The sequence below is a fragment of the Fistularia commersonii genome, chromosome 10 (assembly GCF_037954325.1).
Source record: "Fistularia commersonii isolate RoL2024-O1a breed Wild chromosome 10, RoL_Fcom_v1.0, whole genome shotgun sequence".
NCBI lineage: Eukaryota > Metazoa > Chordata > Actinopteri > Syngnathiformes > Fistulariidae > Fistularia > Fistularia commersonii.
In genome coordinates this window covers 6,991,542-7,002,252 of record NC_141293.1, presented here as the reverse complement: position 1 = coordinate 7,002,252, position 10,711 = coordinate 6,991,542, and the positions used below count along the sequence as shown (strand labels likewise).

General features: G+C 44.7%; 1 protein-coding gene across 3 annotated transcripts; it reads left to right on the top strand.

Moving 5' to 3' along the window:
• Positions 1–599: 599 nt before the first annotated feature.
• On the top strand, positions 600–5,876 carry tctn1 (tectonic family member 1). Of its 3 annotated transcripts, none has more exons than XM_086154346.1 (14): positions 600–750; positions 837–936; positions 1,513–1,633; positions 1,885–2,018; positions 2,339–2,487; positions 2,683–2,785; positions 2,895–3,007; positions 3,482–3,502; positions 3,798–3,935; positions 4,011–4,136; positions 4,207–4,295; positions 4,390–4,762; positions 5,002–5,133; positions 5,231–5,876. In XM_086154346.1, exons 3-14 carry the CDS (start codon positions 1,596–1,598, stop codon positions 5,375–5,377), a joined length of 1,563 nt encoding a protein of 520 aa, XP_086010472.1. In that variant the 5' UTR covers positions 600–750; positions 837–936; positions 1,513–1,595; the 3' UTR covers positions 5,378–5,876. The 3 variants fall into 3 exon arrangements, with proteins under 3 accessions (XP_086010472.1, XP_086010471.1, XP_086010470.1); XM_086154345.1 differs by having other exon boundaries at positions 600–936; positions 4,390–4,527; positions 4,609–4,762; XM_086154344.1 differs by having other exon boundaries at positions 600–936.
• Positions 5,877–10,711: the final 4,835 nt, after the last annotated feature.

The following is a 10,711-nucleotide window of genomic DNA, read 5'->3' as shown; positions in this document are numbered from 1 at the left end:
AAGGCCATTGGGAATGATTTATTAAAAAATCAAAACATTTATTGTCATATGCACAGTGCTGAAATGTGTTTCCCTGTGCAGTGAAATACCTACTATACTGTCTGCAGTGCATTTGTATATATACTGATTGGAAGAGTGTAAACATGATCATAAATATGAATATGAACAGTGAAATAGAACAGTGTCAGTGCAATTAGACATTTGAATGCAACTTGGACTGGGCACCTCCATCCCATATGCTGTTTCGTCTCCTCCGGGGATGTGCCCTATCACTGTGGTAATGTCTGTGAACTTCAGGATTTATTGTTACAGGTACATTAAAATTAGCAATTGATAATCAATGTAGTTAAGATTACTAAACTGCAAGGCAGATAGATGACATGATAATTTCAAGTTTTAATCAAAACGAAGCCCACTGGAATTCAGTCACTATTGAGTGACCTAAAAGTACTGCAGTACTGTGTTGTAATCCTCTACGTGTTACCTCAGTATGTAATCGGTTATCAGTTGTGTCTCCTCCCGCACAGAGAGGACGCTGTCGTTTGGTGAACCGGAAATAGTAACATGCCGGTAGAAGAAGACGGAGAACCATAGCAACCGTAAAAAACAAGATGGCGGCTCAGTGCGCAGCATTCCTTTTCCAATTAGCTTGCTTGTATTTGTGTACTTTGTACACTATTGTAATTTCAACTAATAACATAACACACAACGAGTCTTATATGACCAAGTTTAGCAGTGGCGGCTCCAAAAGTAACGTTACGGACGGTTATGAAACACTACCGACCGGCGGGACGAGGACCGAAGCTAATGAGGCTAATGTTGCTAACTCTTCGCAGAGCTACGGTGGGGCCGAATATTCGGACCGGCTTGACGTGGTGTCGGTACCGGGCAATCCCCTGCCCGAATCCGGCCGCCTTCCTGCCCCGCTCACCGACGGTAAATTGATCCAAATCCGACGCTTTAACGTCACCGCTGCTCTCCCTAGTATCTCGATTCGTCTAGCTAATGCTAGCATGAGGCTAAAGCTTCAACTTGTCAACCACATCCAGAAATTTCGAAAAAGTTTAGAGTTTCCCTCTAAAATGAAAAATAAAGGTTCAGATTTTGATCCAAACAAGCGGCGGGAGGTTGTTCATCTGCGTTTGTTCATGAGGCGATCACCAGTGAAGCTAATATCGAGTCGTGAGCTGAAATGTGCCTTCAATGGCCGATGCAGAACACTCATCGATGACTTCTTCTAATGAGAACAAAAACAATAATAATAACGACAACAATCATATGTTTTTCTAACGTGCCTGTGAAGAAAAGAAAATTGACTAGTTTGTTTTGTTATGGAACTATGTGTGCGTGTGTTTTTGTGTGCGTGTCTGTGTGAATACATTTCCCAAACACTCGAGTGAACTTCTACCAACTCAAGTGTTGAAGTTTTAATTTCTCGCAGGAGGAAAATAAAAAAATGGCCATTGTATTGTCTTTGGATGATTTCGATCTGAGTTTGTGTGTGTTTGTCAGTGTCCAGCATCTGCCCCTGTGACAACATTCCGGACGAGTGTGATGTCAACTGCTGCTGTGACAAGGAGTGCCGTGGCGAGGACATGGCCTTGTTCACCGGCTGCTCGGTCTCCATTATCAGGTGAGGTCATGTCGAAGTGAACCGTCATGGGGGCTCATATATATATATAACATTGATTTGTCTCTTCCACACTGTTTTTCTTGAGAAGATTCAAATGAACACATTAACATTCTCGCTTTAAGTCTCTATTATTTTCTGCTTCTTTTAAAATCAAGATAAAAGTCAACCCATTCATTTAAAGTGCTTATGTTTTTTTTCCAGGGCTCGTAATAAGTAAGTGGTAAAGGATGATAGTTGTTTGTTCTCCTCAGTGCCGAGACACACCTGTGCAGCCACCAGGTGGCGTCCTACTCTCTGAGGAGCACAGCGAAGGGCTTCTCGGAGCTGCAGGGCTCTGTCGCCATGGAAACCAGCCATGATCTTCTCTGCATCCAGTCGCAGAACCGTAAGTCGTCTTGTTAGTAAAATCTGATATGAAGACGGGGGTCGGCGCTTTGCTCAAAGCCAGGAGGTTCCTGGTTTGCTTCCAAAGGTGGACTGGGTTCGACATGATCTATTGTCTGGGTTCCCTCTGGGTTCTCCATCCTCCTCCCACAGTCCAAAAACAGTTGGTTTAGTGACTGCGCTCTCACTGCTTTCTATGAACCGGGGGGAGGGTAGATGACAGTATTTGTTCAGATGTCTATAACACACAGCAATCCAGACACCTTTTGGATGAGATCTTGCATCTTTGACTTTGACCCTCGTACATGCATTCACCCACAGGTGTGAATGGGTTCTCTTATCTTCCCCCGGCTGTCCCGATGGAGCATAGCTTCGATGGGCTGTCCAAGAGGTTTGCCGGCTTCTCCTTCACAGGGCCAGACCACAGCCTGCCATCGGATGCTGGGACGCCAGACTCGCCTGGATACTTGGCAAGTCGCTGTCTCCAAGGAAGATCTTCTGAAGGTTGACCCTTGACCTTCTGAGTCCACGCACGGGCCTAAATTATATCCATAGTTTCTGAGCTTTAAATATGTATAAAACCGTCTGCTGAGGGCAAACAAACTAGAAAGCAGTTTTATCTTCCATTTTGCATGTTCACCATTGATGTTTTGCTGGTGCTTCAGTATGGTGAGGTGATGCTGACGGCAGAGGAAGATGGGCACCACGGGTTCTTCTGGCTGCCAGCGCGTGGCGTCACATCTCACTGTGTGGACCAAAGTCCTGCAGGCAAGCCCACTTAAACTCCCAGGACCTGCATAAATGTGATGGCCGTTTGGGTCTGAAGGTCACAGAGAAACTTTAGCTTCTGTTTCTCAACTGATGCTCTTTTCTGCAGCTTTCCTGAAGAAGCACAGCGGCCGGTGCTTGCGGCAGGTGGATGTTGTGCAGGACTGCAGGCCCGGCTCAGCCCTCAGCGTGGACACCTACGTACAAATCCAGCTTTATTCTGTGAGACAACCCTTCCTCTCATAACTCTCAATCACTAGGGGGCAGTAATATTCATAAGAGCCTGAGAAAATAAAATTTAGCTGAGAACGAAACCAAGATATTTAATCGGTTGGAGTTTAAGGTAGCGTAGATTACCATACTTATTACTGTCGACTACCCATCCAGACACGCAGCCCCTCGAGATGGGAAGAAGACGACACTTCGTACCCACGAGGACATTTAGAGCTCTCGTGCCACTTTGACTATAGCCATGAATATGTTGCCCTTAGCCTTTAGCCTGCTGTGTGGAAAACACTGAGCTCCAAAGCTTAGAACATACTGGTGTGATTTCACACCAAATGACCTTTGACCCCTTTCCCACTGAATTAATCCTGATAGTTTTTTATTCATTAATTTATTATTATTTATGATGTATATCATGCATTATTTATTTTTCAATTTTTGATCAATATTGTGTCTTTGCCACTTTCCCAGGGAAAGAATGAAAATGCCACAGTGAGTCTTCTTTTTATTGTCTTATCATACATTATATAATAATAATAATAATGAATCTATTATTAATATTCTAATAATTATTGTTATGTTGACCTGTGTTTCCTGGAGGTGTGACAGAAAAAGAAAAAATTACCTGTAAAAACAGCATAAGCAGGAAGAATTGGTGGAAGAACATGGAGGTGTGGTAGCGCCGTGGACCACACACACACACACACATTGAACCTTGTGTATGTGTTTCTGTGTGTGTGTGTGTGCGTGTGCGTGTGCGTGTGCGTGCGTGTTGTTGTGGTGGCAGATTGTCCCGGTGGAGTTGGCCTCGCTCACTCTGCTCTCCCCGGACGGCACAGAGCGTGAGCTCAACGCCACTGATCTCCAGCAGTTCTTCCCGGAGCCGGTTGAGGCGGCGGCGGCGTGCACCAACGTCGTGCTGGAGGTGAGTCTGAAGCCCCGCTGTTGGGGGAAGTATTCTCCTGGGTGGAGATGCTGATTGTGCATGCTCCCCCCCCAGGTCGCCTACACAGTGTGGTACAGCCCAGATGGGCAGGTGGTGGGCGCCATGGCAACAGTGGTGCTGGGGTTTGTCCTGGACAGATCCCTGCCACTGGACCAACTCTTTGAAATCACCTTCCTTCAGGTAGGGTTCTCAGAGTCTGCTAGCTTCTGAAGCTCCTTGTCTTAAGCCCTCTGTTTCATCTGTCCAATAGAAGGACAGCGAGCTGCCACTGGTTTCCCTCAGTGGACGTCCAGGCTACGTCGCGGGACTGCCTCTGCTATCTGGACACCAAACCCCTAGATATCCTTTCTCCCGCACCCTGAAGAACCGCAGTTCTCCAGCTTAGATCAATGTTCTTCACCTTTGAAGGTTCATCCTTAACTCCAGTCCCCACTGGGATCTCCAGGAGCGTCAACCCTGCAGAGACACTGTCTCTGCTCCGCGGCACAGAGGACCAGGACTGCCTGCAGGGGATCCAGGCCCGCCTCCCTGTTCTTTTTGGCCTGGATGCCGTCTCAGGCTGCATGCTCAGGCACGTCCTCCTCGTCCTGGCTACATATGAGCCTGTTGACTCCTTGTTTCCAAAAAAATCTCCTCCATCCTCTCCACACAGGCTGGAAGATGCCGCCAACTGCTCACTGGTGTCCGGGATGATCCTCAACCTCTTGCGAGGACAGAACTACCCCCAGTACGTGGCATCCTTCGGGGACTCCCCACTGGACAGTCTGCTGAGCTGGGTGCCCGTGAGGAGGAGCTTCAGTCCAGAGGTATGCTCCAGGAGCAGGTTCTGGAGAAACACAAGATTTGTCCAGGGCTCTAAGGATCTCTGTGAAGTTCTTCCTGAATAATCAACAAAGAGCTCTGTCTAAAAAGACATTTGTTATGTGATGTAACCTCTGTTTTCAGAGATGAGGGCTCCATGTTCTCCTGCCCGCATAAAGCAGAAGAAACAAAAAGAAAATAAATCACTGGATTGTGATATGTTGTCTGTGTTTGCCCCTTGCAGGAATCCGAGAGCTGCAGGATCCCATTGTCTCTTCATCTAGAAATCGAGTGGACCAAGTACGGCTCCCTGGAGAACCCCCAGGCTCAGGTGGTGAGCGTGAGAGAAGAAATCCAGACCAACACCTCCAGCTTGGTAAGACTTAGAGCTCCAGAGAATAAAGGATCTACTGAGTCTGGAATATCGGGATTGTTCTAATTGGCTCGCGGCTGATGGTGCTCCACCCTTATAGGCCCTGCTGGCGGGAGGCAGTCACGTCCTGCCAATCAGGAGCTCCGTGAGCTTCTTATCTGTCTCGGCTGCCGCCGTCCCCGGTTTCAGAGCCACGCCCACCATCAACGCCAAGCTGCCCTTCGACTTCTTCTTCCCCTTCGTGTGATGCCATTCCTACTGAAGATGCTGGCATGTTCTCCACCTCCAGATGTTTGAGTGGAAGCCCCACCTTCAGGGTCGATGGCAGCCCGGGGGATAGCGAGCCCGCTCCTTGTCCAGGAGCTCCATCCAGGTGGAGGAACCTCCTCCCCTGCCAAGTTGCCCGACAGTCAGGCCTCGCATCTGCAGACGGTAGTACCCAAGTCTGGCCAGTAGGGGGCGAGGATTAGATTCAGTGGCATAGGAGAGTGATGCCTCCGTTATGTTTAAAGCCTTTTAAACAGTATCATTTTTTTGAAGACTCAGGGCCAAGAGTATTTCAAATTTTTATTTTCAGTTTGAAAATGTTTTATTTGAATTTAATTTCATGACTCTGCTCTACATATTTGTCTTTCCTAAAAATTATTTATTATTTGTTGTTTTTAATGTGTGTTATATGTTCAAAGATTTAATATACATTGTTTTGATATGTATTAAAATGTTTTTCTATATCAATAAACATACTTAAATACTTACACCGATTCATGTACTTGATGTATTTATGTTTGAAAAGTTACACTGTATTTCTATTTTAAAATCGATGTCAATATGTTTAAATCTATACATTTTATAGATAGATACTTATGAAAAAAATTAAGAGAAATGATCAAACTTGTAACTACCTCCGAGATCTGCAATTCTGTATTGAAAGAAAACAACACACAACTTCATGGCAAACTTTGGCAGTGGGAATAATGGCTGGATGAACCATCTTTCTTCTAGCCTTCACCATGGCAACGGAGGTGATCATCTTAGCCTTCAAGTGGTTTATGGAGGAGAACGGCTGCAATCTGGGCACAGTCTACCTCCTATTTGTGCGTACATGGATTATTTCGCCACCTTGACCTCAACCGTTGCACGCACTAAACAGCTACTTAGAAAACTTCAGGTCAACATTGACTGGGCATGAATTAAGTTCAAACCCAGTAAATCCAGCATCATATCCATCATCGAGGGATAACTTGTGGATCAGAGGTTCTACATCAAGGAGACACACATTCCCTTGGTATCAGAGCTGCCAGTCAAGAGCCTGGGAAATTCTTTCTCTGCAATTAACCCATCATGGATGAACCATGATTTCAACCAGTGGCAGGGGAGCAGTTAGAGGTTCAGCATCTTGCTCACAAACACTGCAACACACTAGGAGGCGCCAGGAATCAAACCAGGAAATTTTTCAGTCCAGAGACTACTGCACTACCTCCTGTGCCACACCAACCCCGATACACACTTGCATACATTACATTTATACATACATACATGCACTGAAATACATACATATATAGACTTACATACATACTTTCACAGATATATATTCATACATAAATACACTTACATACCCTTTCACACAAACATATATACATACATGCACAGATAAACAAACATACATACATACACTTACATATTTACATAATTACAAGCTCTGATAGCCAGACATACACACATACATACATACATACATACATATACACATATCCAATATACTCTTCCCCCATCTAACCCTATTCTCGGTATCCTCCTCTCTCTCTCACTACCTTCATATCCTCTCTCACTACATCCATAAATCTTCTCTTTGGTCTTCCTCGAGACCTCTTGCCTGGCAGCTCCAATTCCAGCATCCGTCTACCAATATATTCTCTATCCATCCTTTGTACATGATCGAACCATCTCAGTCTGGCTTCTCTGACCTTCTCAACAAACATCTAACGTGTGCTGTTCCTCTGATAGACTCATTCCTGATCCTATCCATCCTGGTCACTCCCAAAGAAACCTTAGCATTTTCATCTCTGCGACCTCTCTGACCTCTCAGCTCTGCCTCCTGCCTTATCGTCATTGGAACATCTTCTAGGCCACACAGCATCGCTGGTCTCACCACTGTTTTGTACACCTTTCCTTTCATTCTAGCTGATAGCTTTCTATAGCATAGTAGCCCTGACATTTTTCTCCACCCATTCCAGCCTGCTTGAACCCGTCTCTTCACCTCTTTTCCACATTCCGTTGCTCTGGACTGTTGGCCCCAAGTACCTGAAATCCTCAAACATCTTGATCTCCACTCCCTGTAGCCCCACCGTTCCACCCGGGTTCCTCTCACACGCATATACTCTGTCTTGCTGGGACAAACTTTCATTCCTCTCCTTTCCAGTGTATACCACCACCTCTTTAGATTTTCCTAAACCTGTTCCCTCGCTTTCATTTTCCACATTCATCAGCTCTTCAAATTACTCTTTCCATCTTTCCATCACTGTTCTAGCACCTGTCAATACATTTCCCTCTCTATCTCTCTGCTTCACCAAACCTGTAAAGATCATTCTCTCCCTCCTTACTGTCCAACTGAGCATACAGTACATGTCATTGCATGTCCTTTGTTTGCCTTTGCTACCTTCATCTTTACCTTTTGTGGTATCTCCCTGTACTCATGTCTGTTCTCTTCAGTCCTCTCAGTGTCCCCGTACTTCTTTGCTAACCGCTTTCTCTGTATACACTCCTGCACTTCCTCATTCCACCACCAAATCTCCCTATCTACTTTCCTTCCAGATGACACACCAGGTACTCTCCTACCTGTCTCCCTGATAACACTCGCTGTTGTTGTCCAATCACCTGGAAGCTCTCCCTGACCACCCAGAGCCTCTCTCAACTCCTCCCTGAAAACCATACAACCATGAGATGGTTATGGTTGACTTGCATGTTTGGTTTTGGCAAAAGTTTTTACGCCGGATGCCCTTCCTGATGTAACCCTCTGCATTTATCTGGGCTTGGGACCTTCTCAGAGACTGAGGCTGCATTATATACATATATAAGATAAGATTAAATGGGAATATCCACATAGGGGAAATTCCTTTGTCACAGCAGCATAACAGTTATAATGTCAAAAAATCAAAAAGTAAAATGAATATGAATAGAGAAACAAAAGACAGAAGACAGCAAGCATAAATAAATAAATAAATAGACGGCAGCAACAACAACAACACCGACAACATCAGGGATAACAAAAGACGACATAAAGGACAGTAAGGGTGAAAAATACACAACCAGAACTAAACAACAAAATAGATAGAGGGACAATAGAATTGACAATAATAAAACAAATAAACAAAAATAGGCAGGATGCTGGGACCAACAAGGATAAGAACGACAGCAGAGTTATGGTATGACATGTGAATGGGGTGAGGCAGTGAGATTGTGGAAGCAGCACAGATGCACCTCAGGCCGGTCAGAGTTCTGTGCCGTCCAGACTTCTGTTCTAGAGTCTGATGTGCGTGGGCACAAAGGAGCGTCTGAAGCGTTCAGTTCTGCACCAGGGTGGGATGAATCGCTGGCTGAAGGAGCTGCACATCAGCCACAGCTCATCATGGAGGGGGTGGGAAGGATTGTCCAGGATAGCTCCCAGTTTGTCCTTCACCCTCCCCACTGCCACGATTGAGGTTCAGGTTCAGTCCCACCACCAAGCGGGTTTTCCTCACTATCTTGTTGAGCCTATTGACCTTACCAGTCCTGGCACTGGTCCACCAGCACACTGAACCCAAGAAGAGTGCACTGGCTACCAAAGATAGTCTTGAGGAGACTCCAAACAACCTCACTCTCCTCAGGAAGAACATCCTGCTCTGACCCTTCCTACAGAGTGCATCAGTGTTGTGTGTCCAGTTCAGTTTATTGTTAATGTGGACCCCAAGGTACTTGTAGGAGTCTACTATTTCTACCTCTTCACCCCGGATGGTGTTTGGTACCTGTTCCCTCCAATTCTTGCGGAAGTTCACAACCACCTCCTTGGTCTTGGAAATACATACATTAATACATACAAAAATACATGCATACTGATATACATACTGCACACACATACGCACACGCACTGATATACATACAGTACATGCATACACATGCATTCATATATTTACTTATATACATATATACTTATATACTTCTCCATCAATGGGACTGATCTGAACATTGAGGAAGAGCACAAGTACCTGGGTGTCTATATAGACAATTAGACAATTGCACAATCGGCTCTGCGAGCCCTTTACCCAAAAAATAAGTGTCAATGATGCTGTTGCTTCAACCAATCAGATTTTGTGTTGGCGACATCAAAGCCTTCTAGCAGGCTACAGCAACCTCAGCGTATTCACACCCTCTGATTGCATTGTAAGAGAGTGGACAAGCGTATTAGCGAAGAGAAGAGTACTAGCGAGCTGCCAACAGAAATATAGTTGTGTTTGCTTAATATCAGTTTTTTCAACCCACAATGGCTGCAGGAGGAGAAGAATTTAGAGAAGATTTAGATACTAATATATTGTTAAGGCGATTTTCTTTTTGAAGAAAAGCTGGACATAGTAAAGAAAGGTCAGGCAACTCCTAAGCTAGCGAACCTGTCACAACCAGGAAAATAATTTTTCTGACATTTTCAAGCCAAGAACTACGACCGGTACCCCTGGCTCACAGGCTCCGAGGTACACTGCAAATTTTATTGCTGGGATTGCTTGGTGCTGAAGCGCACGGATAGTCTGTGCATCAGAATAATTGAACACTGTTTGAGGAAAGAGAGGAGGATGGATTTTGTCTACAAATTATCAGAATTTTGGTGAGTAAAATGCTGCTATTTTCCTAAATAATAAATTGTAACAAAAAGTGTGATGATCGCAAAGGTGTCTAAACGTGAACATTTATAGTTTTCCAGAAAGCCACACATAACTAAAAACCAACCCTTTCTTTTTTACAGGAAAAAAAAATCAGACGATCGATAATAACATTATTAATGAAATAAATACACTATTTATGAAATAAATGATAACCAAATAACCCTTTTCCATTTTTTCACAGAAAAAACGACTAAGGAAAATTAAGTTTCTTGTGGACACAACTGTTTGCAGCGCTCTCATATCAAATTCACTGTGAAAACCAGAAAGCAAGCAGGCTATGAAACTGAACTGATGCCAACACCGACCAAGTTAATTACACCTACCAGGTGGTACCAATGGCAGTTGTTATTATCCCGGGCCTCGAGCGATCCGGTACAATCTGGTTATTATGATTGCTTTGCATGGTTGGTGTTGGCGAAAGTTTTACGGCAGATGCCCTCCCTGACGCAACCCTCTGCATTTATCTGGGCTTCAGACAAGACACTGGCCTGTGCCCCCCCCAGGCTACATTATACGCTTAAATACATACATGCACTGATATCCATCCATCCATCCATCCATCCATCCATCCATCCATCCATCCATTCATCCATACATACATACATACATGCATGCATCCATACACGTACATTCATACATTGATACAACACATTTTGCATGCATACATGAAT

Coding starts and splice junctions, on each gene's coding strand:
- tctn1 (XM_086154344.1), top strand. CDS start 612: ATGGCGGCTCAGTGCGCAGCATTCCTTTTCCAATTAGCTTGCTTGTAT. Junction 2,019..2,338: donor CTGCATCCAGTCGCAGAACC/GTAAGTCGTCTT, acceptor ATTCACCCACAG/GTGTGAATGGGTTCTCTTAT. Junction 2,786..2,894: donor TGTGGACCAAAGTCCTGCAG/GCAAGCCCACTT, acceptor TCTTTTCTGCAG/CTTTCCTGAAGAAGCACAGC.